General features: G+C 42.9%; 2 protein-coding genes across 2 annotated transcripts in view; one reads left to right on the top strand and one right to left on the bottom strand.

Annotated features, from left to right (window-relative positions):
- ATR (ATR serine/threonine kinase) overlaps positions 1–11,775 on the bottom strand; it is a 79,661-nt gene extending 67,886 nt beyond the window's left edge. Inside the window, exons 1-5 of the mRNA XM_008171483.4 lie at positions 11,602–11,775; positions 10,602–10,693; positions 8,339–8,482; positions 2,118–3,007; positions 724–914 (exon numbers count right to left, since the gene is read on the bottom strand). Coding sequence (XP_008169705.2) covers positions 724–914; positions 2,118–3,007; positions 8,339–8,482; positions 10,602–10,693; positions 11,602–11,660 — 1,376 coding nt within the window. The 5' untranslated portion in view covers positions 11,661–11,775. The remainder of the gene's footprint in view (positions 1–723; positions 915–2,117; positions 3,008–8,338; positions 8,483–10,601; positions 10,694–11,601) is intronic.
- Positions 11,776–12,404: 629 nt separating this feature from the next.
- PLS1 (plastin 1) overlaps positions 12,405–24,171 on the top strand; it is a 78,611-nt gene continuing 66,844 nt past the window's right edge. Inside the window, exon 1 of the mRNA XM_005303269.5 lies at positions 12,405–13,416. The gene's annotated coding sequence lies outside the window, so the exon portion shown is untranslated. The remainder of the gene's footprint in view (positions 13,417–24,171) is intronic.

Below are 24,171 nucleotides of genomic sequence, written 5' to 3'. Positions count from 1 at the left end.
ACACATGAAGAGCTGTAGAAGACAATCATCTTTTCTAAAAGTGTTATCATGGGTCAAAGATGTAACTAACTGAGAAAATGGAACAATGGAGTGCTTTAATGTTGCCCCTTGGGTGAGATAGGTTTTTGATGGTCTCTTTTGTCCATTAATTGCAACATCAGGATCTAAAACGCGGTCATTCAATTCTACAAATAACGAGTAAGTTTAAATAGGAATAAAACTGTATTCGTTTTTAAAATTACGAATATCTACACAAATATTTTTAAAGTGAAAATGAAATACATGTGGATTATATATTATGATGGAGTATTTCGGATTCCGGAACAAATATGACTGGGTTATATGTTGTGTTTTGTGTGGCTTACACAAACTCACATAAAAACTATGAAACAGACAATTTTAAAATATTACATACTCCCTATTTTGCTATTTTAATGTATAGCTATACAAAAAATCAAAGGTTGTTTGATGTTGATGTATTAAGCAACAAATGGTATCCTTTTTTATTTTAAATTAAATTTGGCAAATAATGATTTAATCCATAAAATGATCTCTGGATATTTATACTTTGAAAAATAAAATTGAAAAAAGTAGATCCAATGCAGGTGTTGCATTGTAAGATGCCAAGAAGAATTACATTAAATGCAACTATTTCACCATCCAGTTAACTGGCAAGATCTAACCAAACTGCTATAGAAGATAGTTATTGAATAAATATCATACGCTGCTGGAACCGGTGATTTCTTTGGATGCTTTATTGATAGACTTAGTCGTTGCTTTTTTTCTGGAATTTCATCACTACTGCTGCTCCATCCATCTGTATCAGAGGTATCCAGCTGGTTCTGACACTGAAGCTCCTGAATGATTTCCAGCCCTTCTGTTTTTAATGCTGCATAAAGTGGACTCACCAGATACTACAACAGACAAATGTGCACACACACAAAAGTAGTATTAAGTATGCTGTTTCTTGTTTTGTCAAGAGAGATGGGGAGGTGGCAATATTTTGTACAAACGTTTCACAAGTTTATGGCAGCTCCAGAAAGCGGAAAAAACTCCTGTACAAAAATCTGATTCCACAAACACTTATACACATGGAAAATTAACTTACAAGAGTAATCCCACTGAACTCTATAAAACTACATAGAAGTACTTATGTTAATAAGTGTTTTCATGCCTCTCAGTTATGTGTCAAAAGCTTTCATATACCAATGCAGCTTTCTGTGCTCTTTTCTGAGAGTGGACTGCTATTGCTAGTTCTCTTTCATTCACATTATATAGCCATTAGTCAGGATTATCCATTCAGTCTGTTTTATTCCCTTATTTTATCTATACAATAAATATCAGGGAAACATGTTACTTCTATGCCATTTATTTTTGTACTCTACTTAGGTTTATAAACCAACTTTGCACAGAGACCTTGAAAATCCAGCATGGGTTTCCTGCTTGCTAGACTACAGTGCTGGAGGTAGTCTTTATCTAGTCAGGTAATTTTACCAGGGTTGTATGAAATTGTTATCTGCTCCTGTATACTGTTATCCTGTCCTGTCATAAACTACATAGATATCTGTAGCCTCTCCTAAATTTCAGAGAATTTTTTAATAAGTTCAATAAGATTCCCCCAACCACCATACAAACACATCAGTAGCATCTTGGCTGGAAGAAACATTATCTAATTTCTCAATCTTTTACATATAACTAAAGATGACCAACTAAAGATGACTGCATTCATTAAAAACAACCTATTTATTAATAGAACTCAAAAAATGTGCTAGACACTTTAAAGTATAAATAGAGATACACTGTACATTCTTCAGGACAGGGATAATCTTGAGCCTCAATTCTACATTATGATGTGTGTGGGCAAGACCCTGTATCTGCCTGGAGCTCCACTGGCTTCATGTGGCTCCATGCAGGCATAAAGGTCCACACACACATCACATAGCAGAATCAGGGCCTGAATTTAGATATTATATAATTACAGAAACAGAAAGAAGGACATGATTTACCCATAACCCAATAATCTATCTTAAGGCATTTCTGAAACACTTAGTTACTAGGTATTCTTCCTTACATAGATGGATTACAAAAATAACAAATATTTTTTCAGATTAACCTACCTCTTGTTGTTCTTGACTTCCAACTACATCAACAAAAATTCCACAGATGGTACAGATATGGGCCTTTCTTACTTCTAAAGCAGATTCATATCCAGCTGGAACAAACTTCAGAAAATACTGAAGTATGTGACACAAAGCAGCTTTCAACTTTTCAGACTTAAGCTGTCTAAGCACATCAGCTTCAAACAGTGCTCGAAGCTTCTCTAACAGCATATTTAGGTAGACAGGTTCAATATTTACATAAGAATCTGTTTCAAAAGGAAATAATGTCCTCACCAAGCGTAACAGTGGTTCTCCAAAGAGTTCTAATTTTCCAACATCCATTTCAAGTACTGACTGTAAGATTCCAAAAAAGACTGTGAAGAAAATGCCAGCAGGCTGTTCTGGTGGCCCTCCTAATTGGATCAATTTTATTAAAAGGTTCAAGGCTAAAGCTTTAATTTTTGGTCTACCATACTCCAACAGCGAGCAACCTATCCCCCACAGAATAAGGTCCTCTCTTGCAAAAAATACATCAGAAACAATGTCAATCAGAATGGTCATTAATGTAATTTCCAAACCTTCCACATCATGCATGCCCATCAATTGTAACGTGGCTGAGGTTAAATAACCTAGATTTTCATTTGTGTTGCTTAAAAATCTGTTTACCACCACTGGCCAGGCTAACAAGTTCCTCTGAAGCTGCCTCTGTATATTTCTTTCATGCAAGAAAATTAGATCTTGGAAAAGTTGCAGTAAATCCTTTGTCAGCACCTCAAAAACAGTGCAGCTTTTCGCTTTAAAAAGCAACAGGAGAGAGCAGATGACGTCACAGATGTTCTTGTGTAACACATGGCAGTTTGGAGCTGCAGCAATTCGCAGAAGCCTTGTTATAATCCAATTACTAAATTCTAAATAGAAAAAGAAAAACACACACAAAAGAAATATTGTGATTCATATGCTACAGGATTTACTCTTTAGAGAAGACTATATAAATAATGTTTCACTAACAACTATACTTAACACTCACACCCCACCAAAGATGAGATGAGTATAACTAGCCACAATTAATTGTACTAGGGTGTCCAAAATATCCATCTCATGCCACAGCCCATGGCTGACAGCCTATTCCAGCACAGTTTCCTTCCTTCACTATGGCTACTCTAAGACCTGGTCTACACTATGAGTTTAGGTCGAATTTAGCAGCGTTACATTGATTTAACCCTGCACCCGTCCACATGACGAAGCTTTTTCGACTTAAAGGGCTCTTAAAATCGATTTCTGTACTCCTCCCCCGACGAGGGGATTAGCACTGAAATCGACTTTGCCGGGTCAAATTGGGGTAGTGTGGTCGCAATTCGACGGTATTGGCCTCCGGGAGCTATCCCAGACTGCTCCATTGTGACCGCTCTGGACAGCACTCTCAACTCAGATGCACTGGCCAGGTAGACAGGAAAAGGCCCGCGAACTTTTGAATCTCATTTCCTGTTTGGCCAGTGTGGCAATCTGCAGGTGAGTGCAGATCTCATCAGCAAAGGTGACCATGATGGAGTCCCAGAATCGCAAAAGAACCCCAGCATGGACCGAACGGGAGGTACGGGATCTGATCGCTGTTTGGGGAGACAAATCCATGCTATCAGAACTCCGTTCCAAAAGACAAAATGCCCAAACATTAGAAAAAATCTCCAAGGGCATGAAGGACAGAGGCTATAACAGGGACCTGCAGCAGTGCCGCGTGAAACTTAAGGAGCTGAGGCAAGCGTACCAAAAAACCAGAGAGACAAACGGCCCCTCCGAGTCAGAGCCCCAGACATGTCGCTTCTATGATGAGCTGCATGCCATTCTAGGAGGTGCCCCTAAAACTACCCCACCCCTGTGCTTTGACTCCATCAATGGAGTAGCACGCAACAGGGATGCGGGTTTTGGGGACGAGGAAGATGATGAGGAGGTTGAAGATAGCTCACAGCAAGCAAGCGGAGAAATCGTTTTCCCCGACAGCCAGGAACTGTTTCTCACCCTGGACCTGGAGTCAGTACCCCCTGAACCCACCTAAGGCTGCCTCCCGGACCCGCCAGGTGGAGAAGGGACCTCTGGTGAGCATACCTTTGTAAATATTATACCTGGTTTAAAAGCAAGTGTGTTTAATGATTAATTTGCCCTGGCATTCGCGGCCAAGTCAGCTACTGGAAAAGTCTGTTAACATGTCTGGGGATGGAGCGGAAATCCTCCAGGGACATCTCCATAAAACTCTCCTAAATGTACTCCTAAAGCCTTTGCAAAAGGTTTCTGGAGAGGGCAGCCGTATTCCGTACTCCCTGGTAGGACACTTTACCATGCCAGGCCAGTGGCACATAGTCTGGAATCATTGCATAACACAGCGTATGGTCCCGGTATTTGCTGGCAATCAAACAACATCTGTTCTTTATCTCTCTGTGTTATCCTCAGGAGAGTGATATAATTTATGGTCACCTGGTTGAAATAGGGTGATTTTATTAAGGGGACATTCAGAGGTGCCCGTTCCTGCTGGGCTGTTTGCCTGTGGCTGAACAGAAATGTTCCCACACTGTTAGTGGTGGGAGGGGTGAAGCGATCATCCCAGAGAATTGGGTGAGGGTGGGTTAGTTGGGTTTGTGCTGCACGTTAACCCGAAAACCGCAGCCCCTCCTTTTAAATTGCCAACCCATTTTAAATAAAGAGTCTACCCATTGTTCTCTAAAATGTGTCTTTTTAACTACCACTCTCCCTTTTTTTCCCTCCACCAGCTGCAAATGTTTCAACGCTCACACTATCTTCTCCTTCCCAGAGGTTAGCGAAGATTAGAAGGTGAAAAAACCACACTCACGATGAAATGTTCTCTGAGCTCATGCAGTCCTCCCACACTGAAAGAGCCCAGCAGAATGTGTGGAAGCAGACAATGTCAGAGTCCAGGAAAGCACAATATGAACGCGAGGACAAGTGGCGGGCTGAAGATGATAGATGGCATCAGCTTGGTGACAGAAGGCAAGAGGCAATGCTGAGGCTACTGGAGGAACAAACTGATATGCTCCGGCATATGGTTGAGGTTCAGGAAAGGCAACATGAGCACAGACCACCGCTACAGCCCCTGTGTAACCAACCGCCCTCCTCCCCAAGTTCCATAGCCTCCTCACCCAGATGCCCAAGAACGTGGTGCGGGAGCCTCCAGGCACCCAACCACTCCACCCCAGAGGTCTGCCCAAGCAACAGAAAGCTGGCATTCAATAAGTTTTAAAGTGCAGTGTGGGCTTGTCCTTCCCTCCTCCCCCACCCCTCCGGGCTACCTTGGCAGTTATCCCCCTATTTGTGTGATGAATTCATAAAGAATGCATGAATGTGAAGCAACAATGACTTTATTGCCTCTGCAAGCGGTGATTAAAGGGATGAGGGGAGGGTGGTTAGCTTACAGGGAAGTAGAGTGAACCAAGGGGGGAGGGGGGGGAGAGCTCATCAAGGAGAAACAAACAGAACTTTCACACTGTAGCCTGGCCAGTCATGAAACTGGTTTTCAAAGCTTCTCTGATGTGCACCGCGCACTCCTGCACTCTGCTAACCGCTCTGGTGTCTGGCTGCACGTAATCAGCAGCCAGGCAATTTGCCTCAACCTCCCACCCCGCCATAAATGTCTCCCCTTTAGTCTCACAGATATTGTGGAGCGCACAGCAAGCAGTAATAACAATGGGGATATTCTTTTCGCTGAGGTCTATCCGAGTCAGTAAACTGCGCCAGAGTGCTTTTAAATGTCCAAATGCACATTCTACCACCATTCTGCACTTGCTCAGCCTATAGTTGAACAACTCCTGACTACTGTCCAGGCTGCCTGTGTATGGCTTCATGAGCCATGGCATTAAGGGGTAGGCTGGGTCCCCAAAGAGAACTACAGGCATTTCAACATCCCCAACGGTTATTTTCTGGTCTGGGAAGAAAGTCCCTTGCTGCAGCTTTTGAAACAGACCAGAGTTCCTGAAGATGCAAGCATCATGTACCTTTCCCGGACATCCCACGTTGATGTTGGTGAAACGTCCCTTGTGATCCACCAGTGCTTGCAGCACTATTGAAAAGTACCCCTTTCAGTTTATGTACTCGCTGCCTTGGTGCTCCGGTGCCAAGATAGGGATATGGGCTCCGTCTATCGCCCCACCACAGTTAGGGAATCCCGTTTCAGCAAAGCCATCCACTATGACCTGCACATTTCCCAGAGTCACTACCCTTGATATCAGCAGCTCTTTGATTGCATTGGCTACTTGGATCACAGCAGCCCCCACAGTATATTTGCCCACTCCAAATTGATTCCCGACTGACCGGTAGCTGTCTGGCGTTGCAAGCTTCCACAGGGCTATCGCCACTCACTTGTGAACTGTGAGGGCTGCTCTGATCTTGGTATTCTTGCGCTTCAGGGCAGGGGATAGCAAATCACAAAGTTCCATGAAAGTGCCCTTACACATGCGAAAGTTTCGCAGCCACTGGGAATCATCCCAGACATGCAACACTATGCGGTCCCACCAGTCTATGCTTGTTTCCCAGGTCCAGAATCGGCGTTCCATGGCATGAACCTGCCCCATTATCACCATGATGTCCACATTGCTGGGGCCCATACTTTGAGAGAAGTCTGTGGCCATGTCCTCATCACTCTTGTCACCACACTACCGTCGCCTCCTCGCCTGGTTTTGCTTTTACAGATTCTGCATATACTGCAGGATAATGCGCGTAGTGTTTACAGTGCTCATAATTGCGGCAGTGATCTGAGCAGGCTCCATGCTTGCCGTGCTATGGCGTCTGCACTGAAAAAAGGCGCTAAACGATTGTCTGCCGCTGCTCTGACGGAGGGAGGGGCAACTTGGCTTACAGGGAATGAAAATCAACAAAGGGGGTGGGTTTGCATCAAGGAGAAACACACACAACTGTCCCCTCAGGGACTGAACTCAAAACCCTGGGTTTAGCATGCCAATGCTCAAACCACTGAGCTATCCCTCCCACCGCTATTCAGGGGAGGGAGGGAGGAGCAAATGAATACAAAACAAATCTGGTCTCTTTCTTGTTTTGATCCATTACATCTCTCTTATACATCTTAGGCTGGCAGCAGACTGTGCAGTACAACTGCTAGTCATCGTCATCTCCTGGGTGCTCGCCAGAAGACGGTGCAGTACGACTGCAGGCAGGACTGAATCTCCATGAGACGAAACTTAAAAAGAGAATGACTTGGAGTCACTCCCATTTATGTCCAGGTGCCCCTGACAGACCTCACCGAGGTCTGCCAGGAGCACCCATGTCTGCCCAGGTGCCCCTCACCGAGGTCGGCTAAAAGAGCACCCAGGAGACGACGATGATGGCTACCAGTCGTAATGCACCGTCTGCTGCCAAAAGGCAATGAGCTGCTGCTGTGTAGCAATGCAGTGCCATGTCTGCCAGCACCCAGGAGACGTACGGTGACGGTGAGCTGTGGATGCACTCCGACGAGTTAATGGTCTTAATGGTCTTGAGTGGGTACACACACAATCGACTGTATAAAATCAATTTCTAAAAAATCAACTTCTATAAATTCGACCTAATTTCGTAGTGTAGACATACCCTAAGTCTTCCCTGCTTCCTCTTAGGCAAGTAGCTAACCTCATCACCCTCACTGCCCGCCAGTTTTCAGCAACTAGCCCACTCTTCAGCACAGAGCTGTTCTTGATTTCATGTAAGAAAATTTCCATCTCTTAGCCTCTGTTGCAACCGCACCCTGCCTCCATATTGCTTCTTCCAGGAATGGGGCGTTCGCTGAAAAGGATTCAGGAAGAGGAAGTGAATCCCAACTGGAGGAACTGATTTTGGGTCAGGACGCCTGTCTCAATATACGCTCCCAACCACTGCAGATCCTTCTTCTGTCTCTTTGGCACGCCACCTCTTAGCATGCTTTCCAAAACCCAAAAAATTACCACATCTTCAGGATACCTCCCAGATGGGAGCTGGCCAGTGTCTTTATGGACAAGCAACAGTGATGAACAAGAGGGTCAGACTCTGTCCTTGGATATGTGTTATGCAATCCACATGTACAGAAATCTAATGCATCATACATTTAAAACAGGCTATCAAATATTCATTTAATTCACAACATGCAAAACAAGCACGTGAAAGAGAGCAAAAATGGGGACGCGGATATTTGTTTAATCTGCTGGGTAAAATATTGAAATGTAATAGGTTATTTTCAGTGCTTAAATTAAGCAAAAATGTTTAAGAAAACTCACCTATGCAACTGCACTCAGTTTCCTGGTGATTTTCACTCACATTTACAAACATAAGAGGTGAAGATTTCATGATGTGTTGAATAAAATCAAGGAGCATCACAGAACTTGGCTGAGAATCAGTTTTCTTGACAAGTTCCAAAGCAACTGAAAAGAAAATAAACAGTCCCATTGCTACTGCACCTTAGTAACTTCAAACTTCAAGGAAAGAAACATTTCCATATGGGAACTACTGTAGCGCAACACAATATGGATTTTGTATGGCTACAAATCAGGAGAATATTTCATTATTATGTGCTCACAATATACATATTCTCAACTGTAGATACTGTATGTCACATCAATATATATGAAGAATTCAATTGTACAAAAGATATTTGTCTTAATTACTCATATGGGTACTATCAACGTGTATTAAAATGCAATTCTTTTAATACCACTTATATATACAACCAGTAGAAAATGGCAAACAGTAAGACTTGCTGTTTTTCCCAACCCAAACTTGATGAAAGTTAGAGAAACCCAAGCAGAAAACACAGTAAAAATTATTCTAAGGCTGGAAGAAATGTAAGACCCCTCTCACCACCACCACAGCCTGTTGAATCCAATACATTCAATGAAATAATTAAGAAATCCTGGATTATCCCATAGTTAGCTTGCACAACCAACCAAAAACCTCTAACCCGTCACTACACCATCTCAGATTTTTCTAAATCCTCATGGTTTATAGAAGAAGACCGGGGAGAAGTTATTTATACAAAATTCTCAGGATCAGATAGCAATTAAATTACCAGAGGATTTATGTGATAATGTCCACGTATTCAGAAGCAACATTCAAAGCAGATTTTTTTTATTAGTAGAAAAACAGTGAGATAGAATAGAAGATCTCAATCACCTCATGTGTCTCAAGAAATAACAAACACATCATAGTGTATGTCACATATGTGCGTGTTACTTCATTAAGCAAAGAGCCATATCTAATCTCCTGGATGAGATCATGTCCCTGAAATATCTATTTGTATATCTGCAGCAAAGTTGTTATATAAATACAAGACAAAGGGGATGCATGTATTCCAGAAACAGCAGAGCTTTGTTAATTCCCACTGACAACTAGGAGCTCCACTATGAATTAACAAGTATTAATATTTATTATAACAGCATTCTAAAATTAAAAAAATTAACTACAAATATTGACATAAGAAATAATCCTGCAAATCCTTTTTATGTGAATAGGGTCCTACCAATTTCCCGACTGTGAAAGACATGTCATGGCCCGGGCTCTGGGGTTCTGCACCCCCACCTCGCAACTCCTGCCGCAGCTCTGGGCACCGAGCTACCTCCCCCGGCAGCTCAGACTCAGGGCTTCCGCCCCTCTCCACTGCGCCAGCTGGAGCTCGGGGCTTCCACCTCCTCCCAGCCAAGGCTGCCAGGCTCTGGTCTTCTGCCCCCTGACACTCCAGCCAGAACTCGGGGCAGCTTGGGTTTGGGACTTCTGCCTCCTAGCCACAGCTCAGAGCAGTCCAGGCTCGAGGCTTCAGCTCTGCAGCTGGGGCTCGGGGGTCCTTCCCTCAGGGCTCCTGCTGGGGCTCGGGGTGACCCATTTGGGGCTTCCACCCTAGGGCTGCTTTGTGGGCACCCATTTTTCTAGGGGGGCTCCCAAATTGGTCAGGGGCCCCTACCCACTTCCACTTCCGGGAACCTCCTGTAACTGCAGGAAGCTCAGAGATTGCTGCCTAGGCAGCACAGAAGTGAGGGTGGCAATCTTAGGAACCCCCCACTCACAACAACTTTGCAAACCCTCCCTCCCCACGATCTCATTTTGGGTCAGGACCCCCACAGTCACAACAACATGAAATTTCAGATGTAAACATCTGAAATTTTTAAACTGACCAATTTTAAAACCCTCTGGCCATGAAATTGACCAGAATGGACCATGAATTTGGTAGGGCCCTACTTATCCGCAAGTAAGGGTACATTTTACAATGCAGAAGCCTTCATATTTAATGCATCATAATAGCTGTTTGTTTATTCTGACAATTATAGTTTAGGTTTAAATATACTAATTTATATTATACTAGTAAGTACTTTGTTATATATTTTATAAAAATAATTAAATCAAGACAACATGAGACCTAGTTTTGTTACTAAATGTGTGTTGAAGTGTGAGGAAGAAAGTACCAAGTTTTTGATGAGAATGTACAAAATGCAGATTAGCAGGGTTCCACTGAAAGAAAGGGATATGCCACTAAAAACCTGCTTTACTTACCAACATCTACATCTGTAAGTATTCTGTCAATGAACTGGCAGAGAATTTGTCTTGGCTTCTGCACAACAGTATTATATTCCTCTGGACTGGCACTGAAATTAAAAATAAAGCTAGTTATAAAATGTGTATTTCCACCTGAATACTTTTTCATCTTAAAGTAAAAAAATACCAGTTGTTTAAAATGTCTGAGCAATTCAATATTATACACTGAATTTCAGATTTAGCATTGGTTCCTTCTAAAAGTCTTTAAAATCAGAAAAGGTTGTACTGTGTATGAGAGAAGCAGGATTGTCAGGTACTGCACTGAGATGCAGCAAATCTGGTTTCTATTCCTGGCTTTTCCATAGTCTTGTCATGTGTCTTAGAACAACTTAACCTCACTGCATCTTAATTTTCCTCTCTGTATAACGGTACTAATAATACTTTCCTACATCATAGCATTGTTGTGAAGATAAATCATTAGCATGTCCGAGGTGCTAAGATATTGCAGTGAGTGAGCATCGTAGATAAACTATAAACAAACAAGTGATCCATAAAGCTTTGCAGAGTTAAATAGCACAAAGACAAAGTTAATAATAAAACAGCAGCAGAGAGATAGTCAGAGGTTCAGACACTGAAAAGGGCTTCATAGATTTTAGAATAGATGGAGAGTAGGTGAGGTCAGAGAGGACTGTGCCAGGAGTTCAACCATCATGATGAGGGATTTTTTGTAATATTTGTTTCAAATAATATGTAAAGTGTTATTTCTAGTTGTTTTTAATAGCGCTGCGTGTAAATCATCATCACAGCTTGGGGACCCAGCTGCCACTGCACATAAGGAAGTCATGTTACGGCTCTGCTATAATGCTCGTCTGGGGACCAGCGCTGGCAACCCAGCGTTTGCTGAGTGGGTTTCCACGGGACATGTCGGAGCTCCAGCAGGCGCAGCCGGACCGGAGACTCCTGGCTCCTGAAGGGAGCGAGGAAAGGCGGTGTCTGTGCGGGGTCGCTGCAGACCTACCTGCCCAGCTCCCTGAGGGCTGGGATCATAGAGGCCAGCTCCAGCCCCTGCTCGGCCATTGCGGCAGCAGCCTCATTGGCTGGGAAACGCCGCCACTCGCGCTGCAATCTGAAGCGGGAAAGAGAGAGCTCTCGACGGTGCCCGGCTGGGCTCAAAACGCTTCAGTCAAGCAGGCTGTAGAGTAAACGCGTTCTCCTTGCTTCCTGGTAGAGGCTGGTCTATTGCTCTGACGCGCCCCGCGCGCGCGCAGCTTTGCCTCAGCTAAGAGCAATACATGAGAGAGATCAGTGATGAATGTATATTACAGCACAGACTTTGAGGGCTGGAGAGGAAACACTTTTTAACAAATATATAATTAATCTACCGCTGATAATTCACTGCAGATCAGCAATGCGATGACTGCAGGAGTTGTACATTCGGGTTTTAAAAGTGAAAATGCAGAAATAACACATTCTCTAGGCAGTTTGTTCACCCCAATTGCGCAAATGCGCATACTGGCAAGTATGCAGCGACCTTAATGTCTTTTATTGCTACGGGGATGCCAGCGCCCCCAATTTCTCTGTCTCAAATACACTGAATGCAATGACAATCTTTTTCATTCACTCCAATATTGTACAGACAACATTTGAAGCCATTCGATCCAGATAATAGATTTACAAGTACTATGTATTTATTCACCTGATTTAAAACTCAAGCCGTTTTTTCAATCCCAGGTTTTAATTACCCTCGAGAGATTTGTCAGTGCCAACAACAACCTATCAACTTTTCAGGGATCACGTGTGTAAAACAAAAGGAGGGAGGGAAAACGGTCATAAGGAAAATAGGAATGCAGGAAGTTCATCGTGAGATTGAAGTCATATTTTGTAATCATCAATAACATTTTTTCTGCTTCGTGAGCTATTTTTCCCCATTGGTGTCTAGTAATGAAAGAGGTCTGAGGTAAATTTGGCTCTAAAATTAGGTCTCGTGGATAATTATGCAGAGAAAGTTCTTCAAGTCACCAGCAGACTCACAGCACAGCGCAAGTCTGAGGAGCTCCCCCGGGAGATAAAGGGGAGGAAAAGTTCTCACTCAGACTCAAGGCTGGCTTTAGGCGTGTGGGCAACAGGGTACTAGCCTAGATACCAGATTTAAGGGGTCGCTGAACCATGGGTTCCTCAGTGCGAGCTGACCAGTATGGGACGCCCTGGCCCACGATTATTTTTGTTGGATCATCTCGCTATTCTTCACTATACCGGAGCAAGGATACGCAAAACCGGGGCTCTTATTGGGGAGGCAGCCAGCCCGCTCCTCCTCCCTGCCCGGAAGGGGGGGCGTGGACTCTGCCCTGCATCATCCCATGTTAATACTTCTTTTTCAAGAGGGTTTTAAAGCAGTGAATTCTGTTGCTCTATGATGCCCCTGCGCTAAGAACCATGCCGCCCTCCTGGTTACCTCACAATTTCCCAGCCAGGGCAGGGCCCCTGGTTTCCCCCTCCATCTTTCTCCTCGAGGGCAGGGATTCTTGGTACCCCCATCATTTTAATTCCTTCAGCCACAGACTATCTAATGAACACACTGGACACGGACACCTTGGTAGTGCCACTCAGTCCTGCCCAGCCCTCTGGAGGGAGCTCGCCACTCGGAGCCGAGCCCCGCTCCAGGGACGCAGTAGGATTGGCCTCGGCAGCTGCCTGTCCAGCGGATGTTCGGTGGCTCCCGAGTCCCGGTAGCTACTAGCTGGTGTCTTCTAGTTCGCAGCAAGTATTGTAGCCGCGGCTGGCACAGACGCCGGAGCCGGAGCAGGAGGAGGGACTGATACAAGACCAGCAGCAGGTAAAGGGGTCTGGAGAAACCCTTGTGTTAAATGTGCCCTGCAGCCACCTTTTGGAGGGGGGAGGCGGTTCCTTGGCTTTGCTGACAAGATGCATTTAATGTGTTCCCAGAATATCTCCGGCACAACTTTACGCTTTTTACAATGCATTCTAGCCAGCCAGCTGCTGCTCTCATTGGGAGGGTTATATTCAATATATTTTAAAACATTCAGGTTATTTTTACATTTTAATCATTTTAAACAAACAGACTTTAACACATAAAGTATGAAAAACAGAATAAAATCCCCCAAAAGGCGCTTGCAGCAAGTTGATCATGAGGAACTAGACCTATCAGATCTCACCTTGACAAGATGCTTCCTCACACCAGACACCAAATTAAAGGTATATTTTAATAGAGTGAATAGGATATGATGGAGAATACGGAGCTCTTTTGAATTATATATTGCATATCAATCTGCAGGATATGGAGACAAAGAAGGAGTTTTCTCAGTGTGTGAGTCTATATGTAGATATTAATAGCCAGGAGACTAGGCAAGGGGGAATTGTAGTTTTGATTTTGCTTTCCTAATTGGGACGTGGTGTCTTTATTGTATTTGTTTTCTATCATATGAACTTCTTGCTTGCATTGTTTATGGTGATGCATGTAAGCACATGCTGAAATAAAATCCTCTTTTGTGGTTTCTGTTTCTGGTGCCAGTTTCCCAGCTCTGAAGCTTGAATGTTGCATGTAAAACAGACAAGGAAATGAAATGGATGTGCCTGTGTCCCAATTTATGTATCATTTTAAATAAATGCTCTTCAGGAAGTTGTTGGGAGTTCACTTTTAATTCATAACTGGTCACACTTTCCCCCCCATGATATGTAATATATACAGCTAAATTTAAATATCTGTCTGCTTGATCTACCCTTTCAAAATCAAAGCCCTATTTGATATGATAGGAAGGAACTGGGATATTTCAGAAGACTTTCAAACACACAATTGTGTTTAATCTTTATTTTTTAAATTATTTATTGCAGTATTTGCTGCTAGTTTAACATACATACCAACCCCTTTGAGTGTCATTCCCAGTGTGCAGTCAGCAGCCCTGAGCTTTGCCTGGTGCCTGCCATGTGGCATCGAATTATGGAATGAAAAGACCAGAGATCAGATTAAACCAGAGATCCAATTTGCAATTTTCTGGTAGGCATATACATTTCTGCAGAATTTAAGCTTTAATTTAAAAAACAATTGTCCAGCCCTTATGGTTGTGAAGATAACCTTCCAAATATGAACTGATGCAGCACTGTTTTCCTGAGTCTGCAGCTAAGCAAAAATAATAGAAAAAACATGAACTGCACTATTTGTGTTAACTTTGTATACAGTGGCAATTCAAATGTCAACATTATTAACTGTTTAATTGCTGGTAATTTTAGGAAAAAATCTAGCTATTTTGGGACTGTAGGACCAATGTGGGTAGAGTATTAGCATTTTTTTAATTCCAATCGCAAGCACAGAGAGGGAATATAACACAATTTTATTAGGCCATAGGGTACATAAGAGCCCCACTACAACACAGAAGTGCTTAAATAGTATTTTTCTGTACAAGCCTCCTAGCCAGCAGTGAAATCACAATAATGCATTTATGACATATATTTCTATAACATTTCACTGTGTTATAAATTCAGGATTATATATAATTTCATTTTAAGACAGGGCCAGTTACTAGCATATGCCAATTATGCCAGTATGTGATACTCCTGCTTTTTCTGTGAGTGCCTCTTCTATGAAATGGCCTTACCCAACAGTCCACCACAACCAAGTCCCCTGACAAAATATGTCAAAGTCCCCCTGCTATTTCCTTCCAAATGATGTAATCTTATTGCCAAATGTCCCTGTGTCTGCCCTGCCCTATTGCTAAAACTCTTAATATTCCCCTAATGGCAAGAAACCGTGACCTGCCCCATACTCAAATCCCAATGTGCTATGTGGGCTATTGAAATCTTCTAGAGGCTCCATATGGCTTATATTTTACAGAGCCCCTCAAAACCCAGAACCATCCCTGTTTCAGTATCCATTAGCAAAGACCAGACAGACAATAAGTTGCTCAGTAACTTTTTTTTTTTTTGACGAGGATCACTTCTTCTATCTCCCTTTGCTGACTTTCTCATTTTCTTTTGAAGTCCCTGCAAGCTCCTAATTAGCATTTGATTTAGTATGTTAATAGACTTCTACTGTAAGAAACATAATCATTAGATAAGGAAATATGTGTCTCCCACCTACTGTCTGGAGAAATTTGTCTCAAGACATGACTGATTTCCCGTTAACTACACGGCCTTAAGAACATAATTTACAATGTGTATATACATATCTTCTTACACACTATCTGCACATACATCTCACAATTATCATGACCAGTGTGACACAGACTTTCATTAGAGGCCTTTCATGACATTCCTTGGCAGACTAGTATGTAGACACCAGGCAGAGGGCATCCGTGTAACACTTATGTACCTCTGAGCCCTCTCCCAGTTGGTACAAAGAGGTCCCTGGGTCACAACCATGTCACCGACTCACCTGAGCCAGGGGGCATCTTGAGAAATAAGCTTGCCTAGTTTTCAGGAGGCCAGTTAATGTCTAACTCAGGATGAGCCACCTAAGCTTTACTTTCCACAAAATAAATCATAAGTCTCTCATTGACCTAAACAAAAAGTACAGTCAGAATTAGTCTCTGACCAGGCCTGACTTCACACAGAATTGACCTTTAATAGAAGCAACCAGCCTTTTTTATCTGGCCTGATAGGCCCTTGTTGGCCTCTGCCTGCTCTTAGTACTTCTAGATGCAGGAGGACTAAGTAGTTCTTGTTCCTCCAGCAGCTGACCCAAGGCAAACCCTGAAGGGCCAGATTCACTGCCCATCTCTTCTTAAAGAGCCACTTCGGAGGGCAGGGTACACTAAGGCAGTCAGGTCTTTGGCAAGAGGCACAGAATGCCTGGTACACTCCATCATAAACCAATGCACAGTGCAGCTGCTGTGCTAGCATTTGCTGCACTAGGAAATGTTGACCCAGTGGAGGATGGCATGATGATCAGACCTGCTCAGAGAAGGGCAGTCACGTTGGTGGAATGAATACCTGGGCCTTATAGATACCAATTTTATGTGAGAGCAAGGTTCTGATTATAATTTATCAGTTGTATAGGGCTACAAGTACACCTGATAGCCTATGTGTTTACCTGAAGGTTTATTTCCATATATGGTCATGAAGGTTGCACTAACCTATCTGACAGAATGGATGATTGCCTTGTAGATTGGACTGTTTCCTGTACATCATAAAACTAGAATGGAATGGCACAAGTGAAAATGAAAGTAAAATCCAGTCCTTAAAATGAATCCAATAATTGTAATATTAGTTTGATTACTGAAAATAGAATAAGAGATAAATAAAAATTGATTAGAAGAAAAGATATAAAAATAAAACATTAGGTAAGGACTGAAAACTAACTGGCCACTAAAAAGCAAATGGGTAGAAATTCAACTATATGACAAAAGCTGTTACAATAGATAGAGCAAGTAAAGAAAATAAAGAACACATCACAAACAAATAAAAATGTTTCTTGTGTGTCTTTTGTTTTAGATCTATATGTTATCTATATAAGCCCTGATCTTGAAAACACTTATGCTTTAGCTTAATTTAACTTACATGAGAAGTCCCACTGATTTAAAGGGGTTTACTCATGGTGTAAATTTAAGCATATGTGTAACTGTCTGCATAATTAGTAAGTTATTTGGGGTTGGGATTGGTTTTGCATATTTGTAAAGCATCTAACACCTTTTTGGGTGCTAAAAAATTGAATTATGCCAAGCCTATTTATATTTTTATTTTTCATATATATAATTTTGATGGATAATATCTGTGCTTCACAGTTGCTGGAGATTATGGAGGTAGGTCTGGAAAATTATTAAATAATAGTAGATATTAAGATTTTAAAAGTTAGAGCTTCATAAACTGTCAAAATTGGATGTCAAAATATGCAAAGTAAATGTCCTTAAATCAACAAATCATACCTGTTTTTACAATTAATCTAATTGAAAGGGTGGACTTTATGTTTCCAGAACTTCGGCATTCCACCAGCATAAAGTCAAAAATACATGGGCTTTGTGTGGATGCCAGGGGTGGGAGTGCAGGAGGGGGTGAGCGGTGCAGGCTCTGGGAGGGAGTGCAGGAGGGGGTGAGGGGTGCAGGCTCTGGGAGGGAGTTTGGGGGCAGGAGAGGGTGTGTGAGAAGGGGGTAGGGGTGCAGGCTCTGGGACGGAGTTTGGGTGTGGGCTCCAGGCTGGGGCGGGGGTGGTGTGTGCAGGAGAGGGTGAAGGGTGCAGGCTCTCGGATGGAGTTTGGGGATGGGAGGGGGTGCAGAGGGAGGGGGTGCAGGCTCTGGGAGGGAGTTTGGGGGTAGGAGGGGTGCGGAGGGAGCGGGTGCAGGGGTGAGGGCTGTGGGGTGTGGCTGGGGATGAGGGGTTTGGGGTGTTGGAGAGGCTCAGTGCTAGGGCAGAGGGTTGGGGTGCAGGGGGTGAGGGCTCTGGATGGGGAAGGGCATGGGATGAGTTTGGGATGCAGGCAGGTTGCCCCAGAGCTGGGGCCAGAAAGGAGGTCTCCCCTCATCCCTCTCCCTGCTGGCAGCAGTAAGCTCTGGGGTAGAGGCCCCCCTCTCCCTCCCGGCAGCACACTCACCCCGCCCCACTGTCACTGCACGTGCTCCTAGGGCCCCTCTCAGGTCCAGGAAGCCTCACTGGGGGTGGGGGATGGGGCTGCTCCTTGCCCAGTGTTGGGCAGGAGTGGTGACTGTGGGCTGCGGGGCCCCCTGTGCTGGTGGAGGATCCCACCGGAAAAAGGAAGGGACTCCGAAGCGGAAGGGCTGGGGCAGGACGGTCTGCCCTGGCATTAGTAGATGGGGGGCACTAAGACCCTGCAGCAGCAGTTGATGCCAGGAGCTAGAAGAGTGGAGTCAGGGTGGAGCTGCAGGGGAGAGGCAGGGATGCTCTGGGGCCTGGGGAGGTGCATGGGGGCATCAAGTGGGGGCTGGGGGACACTCGGGGGAGGTGTGGGGGGGTAGCAGGTGGAGCCAGAGGAGAGACCCGGCCCCAAACATTGGTGGAGCTGGGCCCCCAGACCCTGATTATTGCTGGAGCTCGGGCCCCATGGCCCCATATAACTCGCTGCCCCGATAATCAAAGTAGCTAAGGAGCCCATATCCTGACTAACTATTAGGAAGCAATGCATTCTACATGCAGTACTAAAAAAAGAAATCTGGTCAAGTCAACACCATGACTTTTGGGTATAGAGGATTTGGGGAGGTTTGTAAACTATGTCCTACAGAATGTCATAACAAAACATCAATCCATTTCAGCCTCGAAGTTCAAGCACTTGACTAAAGCTCATCACTTATTATGGTATGGAAAAGGACATTTAAAAAAACTAATGTTAGTCAGATAGAATTATATAAATAAGGAGTTCTGGTTATTAATGTAAAAGACAACAACACCTTTGAAGTCTATATGATAACTACAAGTCTTCGTAGTCTTTCATGTCAAATTTTATTGGGAAACCATTTTGACTTTATTGGAGCTATTTATGTTTTAAAAAAGGGGGGGAGGAAGGGCAGCAGAATCAAACATTTAGTAAAGGGGACTCCACTTCTGCTCTCCCATATGTGTGTGATATAATTACTAGTTACATGATTTAAGCTTTGGTTCATTGACTCATGAGATTATACAGACCTTTTCATTGTTTTCCGATTAATCAGAATGGGTGTAGACACCCATGTACCAGCAATCGCCTTATACTATGTTTGTTTTTCATATTACTAAATATAAAATAATGGATGAGTTCCTGGTTTTTTTAGACTCTAAATTATTCTAGTTAGATGTTTCTAAAAGGAATGAAGATGATGCATTGTAACAGCTCATCAGTGAGATTACAGTAGATTCATTTACAGCATCACTAAGCCTCAGGGATAAATTATTTATAAAGGAAAAGAAATGTGTATGTGTTGGTGGGGAGGTGATTATCATCTTTCTTCTGGTGTTCTCTTGTGCATGTTCCCTTATCAGTGACAGGTATTAGCCAAAGCAATCTGCTCAGGTATCAAAGTTAGAGTATTAATTCATTTAAAATTAGCTAACTTTTTTCTCCTATTATAGTCATTGGTAAATTTCTGTCTGCATTTATGAGCCACCCTCTGGTAACACCTCTTCAATGAGATAAAAGCTGATTTACCAGGCCTTATATGATCAGGAAGATTTTATTTACTTGAATGCTAATTTAAAGGATTTGTCACAGTATGAGCTGTAGGATTGAGTTGTTTTTGATAAGTAGATTTCAAAGAGTTAGTAGGGACTTTGATCTGTATTATGTGTCACCAGGCAGCTGCATAGTACTAAATTATTTTCATAAGAATCACACCCTATGTGTTACTGTTTGTAGCAGTAAAGGTAATTGTGGATTGCTCCAATGTTAGCCAAAAGCACAAGTCTTCCTTTTCTAAACAGATTGAACAGAAAAAATCCTCAGTACATTCAAGGTTAATAAATGCTCTAAATAAAACCATGCTTATTCAGTACAATGGTACACATTGCTAGCCAAATTCTGCCTTAGTTTCTTCTTTGCAATCCAAATCTGGCCCAGTGCAATTAAACTACTACTCTAAATTGTACTTAAAATGTATGATTTTTCTTTGTGAAGAAAAATGATTTCTGGATTTTCTTGGCAGATTCCTTCCCCATAATTATCATTTGAGTGACTGATTTTGCTCCCTCTCTCCCCCCCCCCTCCAGTGTACAGCTGGTGAAAGCCTCATTACACTGCGAAATATCCCATCCCCCCCTCCCACTGAGATGGTTTACAGATGTTATCCTGCATGTTTTAATTTTCTTAAAAGGTTCACATTTTTAGACTTGCTATCTTTCTGAGCCCTTCTAGCTCCTCTTTGAATCCTGAGCTTTCCCCCGGTACATAGTCCATCTTTGTGTCTATTTATTTAAAAGAGATTTTTGTTTATGCCATAATGGCCAATTAGTACTCTAAACAAAAACATTTTTCATTTTTCCTTTTCCTTTTCATTTTTCCTACCCAGGCCCTGAATGATGTTATCTTCAACTCTAGGGTACAATTTTTAAAAAATGAACTTTTTTTGTTAATCCAAATTTTTTGTGTTCCTCTTTTAAATTTTTCTGTATTAGGCTTCTGAATTTCTATTTACTCAAGGACATTTCTGTGTCAATCTTTCAATTTCTTACAGTATTTTTACTTGCTTTGTCTGCTATTTCACTGAGATCCCAGCTAATGCTACACATATCCCCAGCTGCACTAACTCTGTTATTAGAAATATAATTTCATTGATTAAATCACTATTCCATACTGAGACACCCTTTTAATCACTGTAAGGCCTGAAATTGAATTAAAAAAAAAATAACTGCCACTGCTGGGCATACACCTCCAAGATCCAGTTTAGTGCTAGCATAATTGCTGCTAGTTTGGCTGTCATGACAGCTACAAAATTGGAGATTCTTTTAGATGTACTAAGTCAAAATTATGCTATATGCTATACTTTTTCTGCTTTTTCGATGGGCATTGTGGGACACCTCCTGGAGGCCACTTAGGGTGACATAAGCAAGGCAATGTCTACACTCACACTGCGTTGCTCTGACTTTGTCACAAAAAGCTCTATGCCTCCCATCCAGATGTTTTAATTATGTTGGCATGGTAGGAGAGTTAAATTGGTGGGAGGAGCATTGCAGAGTCTACACCTCCACTGTTTTGTTGATGAAAGCTGAGTTCTGTAGACAAAACTTTGTAGTGTAGACATGGCCTAAGTATTACATGCTCAGGTGGAATCCCTCCATTAAATGTAATCAGCACTGCTGTTGATGTCTTGCTTTCTCCTCCTTGTTTACTAGTTAGTTAGTTGCTAACTTACTAACCCTTTATCTTTTCCTATGCTTTCAGTTATCTCAGGGATTGGCAATCTTCGGCATGCAGCCCGTCAGGGAAATCCGCTGGTGGGCTGGGATGGTTTGTTTACCTGTAACGTCCACAGGTTCCATGTGGGTTCAGTTGTAAAGATCAGACCAGAAGAGATTTCTTTTTCTCAGAATTTTCAAAATAATTTCACATCTTTCTTAGTGCCACTTGGATGCGGGTAAAAACTACTCAACAGTTTGAGAGAGTACCTACCACCCAGATACTATGGCTCTATAAATACCTTGGATAAAACCAAATACAACTTGACTGATGTTAACCTAAATTGCTATGTAGATCCTGCTATGCCGGGGTGGGCAAACCTTTTGGCCCGAGGGCCACATCGAGGTTGTGCAACTATATGGAGGGGCAGGTAGGGAAGGCTGTGCCTCCCTGAACAGCCTGGCCCCCACCCCCTATCCGCCCTCTCCCACTTCCCGCCCCCTGACTCTCCCCCTCAGAACTCCCAACCCATCCAACCCCCCCTGCTCCTTGTCCCCTGACCGCCCCCTCCCAGGACCCCCACCCCCTATCCAACCTCCCTGCTCCCTGTCCCCTGACTGCCCCAACCCCTATCCATACCCCCGCCTCCTGACAGCCCCCCCGGGACTCCCACCCCTTATCCAACCACCCTCTGCTCCTCATCCATTGAACATGCCCTCCCGGGACCTCCCGCCCCTAACTGCCTCCCAGGATCCCACCCCCTTATTCAACCCCCCCTGCTCCCTGTCCCCTAACTGCCCTCCCGACCCCTATCCACTTCACAGGCTCCCCAACAGTCCCCTGGGGACTCTCACTCCCAACCCTCCCTGAAACTGAAAGTGGAATAAATTTCTTATCTCGAAGTCCTCTCTCTGAGAACTATGTCTTGCCCTTGTAGGGGAGTTGAGTTGTCAATAGGATGATAATGAGGAGCATACTTTATTACTTTATCAGCAAGAGGAACCCTTTGTATACAATTTAGCTTTACTGCATGTATGGAATTTTGCTTCATCAAGTGCAACAAAATGTGTAAGAGCTGTCATAGAAAATTTGTTGTGCTTGGTTGAAACATTCCACTTTAATTTGGGACACTCTTGATTGATTGATTTATATTGCAATGTTAGAAATGCTAATACAATTAACTAAAAAGCAAAAAGGCATCACAGCAAGTTGGAAAGGCTACAATTATTACTGTTATGTCTTGAAAACTTGGGGAATATTGTAGCATTATATTCAGAGTATGAATCTACACAAACTGTCACATACAGGGTATTTCATTGTTAAGCATTTTAAAAGCCTATTTTTAAACAAGAATATTGTAAATTTATGTTGATATCCAGAATACTCAGAATCCAAGTTTAACTGAGTAAAAAGTCAAAATGTAAAGTAAAGGTGATCTGAGTTACAGGCTTACAGGATTTGAGCTATAATAAGTACAATGTTCTATGGCAAGGTGAAGTTAAAGGCACATCTTTCTTCACATTGTGGAATTCTAAGTCATTAATTTAGAGTAAACTTTTAGTAGACCTTATGCAGGAAGACTGATGATGAAACCTTTAAATATCAAATAATGTCTTTAAAAATGTTCAGACTGCATTTTAAGTTTGTATGCCCTGACCAACACAGTTCTGTGAGGTTAGTGTTCTTTCACTGTCGGAAAACAGAAAATAATCTCTCTAATGCAGCCATGCAATATTCTACTCATTGATTTCCCACAGGTGTATAAAATATTCGATGTTTTCATTGTGACAGTAAGGATGGATGATTTTGCGAGTCTGAGGCTGGTTAATTTTCATCTTCATTTTGCATGGCTATTATAATGTATCCTTGAGCTGAGTGTTTTTTGCTGTGATCCAATGAGGAAGATTAAAATAAGATTTCAGTAAAATATACAGACTTTTCAGTGAAACCAGTCAACCTTTCAGCCATTGATAAAAGAGCCTATACTTCCCATATCAAGTTAGCACAGGAATAATATACATATATACACACTCATATATCAAGGAGAAATAGGGTTGTCAACCCGGCTCCAGGATTGTCCTGGAGTCTCCAGGAATTAAAGATTAATCTTTAATTAAAGATAATGTCATGTGATGAAACCTCCAGTAATTCAGCCAACCAAAGTTGGCAACCCTAAGGAGAAATAATAGGGCACTGTCAAGATTGGGTGGGCCAAAATGTTACTTTGTTCTGTTTGTAAAATTATGAAATTCTTTACCTGTATTCACCCTCTCTAGAAGGCTTCAACGCAAAAAAACCCCACCCACCCCCAACTCAGCCCGCATAGGCACCCCTATAAATAGCAAACCAATGGAACCAGGTTTTCAAAAGGACTCAGGGCCAGGTTTTCAGATTGTCACCATCCATAACTGGGACCAGATTTTCAAACTGCTCAGTGCCTAGTAGCTTCCATTGTGGCACATATGGCTGGATTTTCAAAGATTCACTTATACTGGCACTTAAATAGGAACTCTTTTTTTTTTAATTTATCTCCCTCCCTTCTTTCCGTCCTTCCTTCCTTCCTTCGGGAGAGGTCACCTGGCAGTGGTCGGCTGAGGAGTCTTTGCCTTTACCCAGGCCTTGCTTCAGGAGCTAAGGACTGGAGATCTGCTCTTCTTGTTGGTCTGCCACCAACTGAGCTCTTTCCCCCACATTAGCTTATTAACCATATGTTGCCTCCTCATGGGTAACCCCTTATGCTCCACACACATAAAGAACAGGATATTCACCAAGCTTACGCTCAAGGAGTTTCCTCTTAATATTTACTGTTCGCCTCACTGCAG

The sequence above is a fragment of the Chrysemys picta genome, chromosome 9 (assembly GCF_011386835.1).
Source record: "Chrysemys picta bellii isolate R12L10 chromosome 9, ASM1138683v2, whole genome shotgun sequence".
Classification (NCBI taxonomy): Eukaryota; Metazoa; Chordata; order Testudines; family Emydidae; genus Chrysemys; species Chrysemys picta.
The sequence above is the reverse complement of the archived record's forward strand: the minus strand, read 5'-3'. Positions and strand labels throughout refer to the sequence as shown.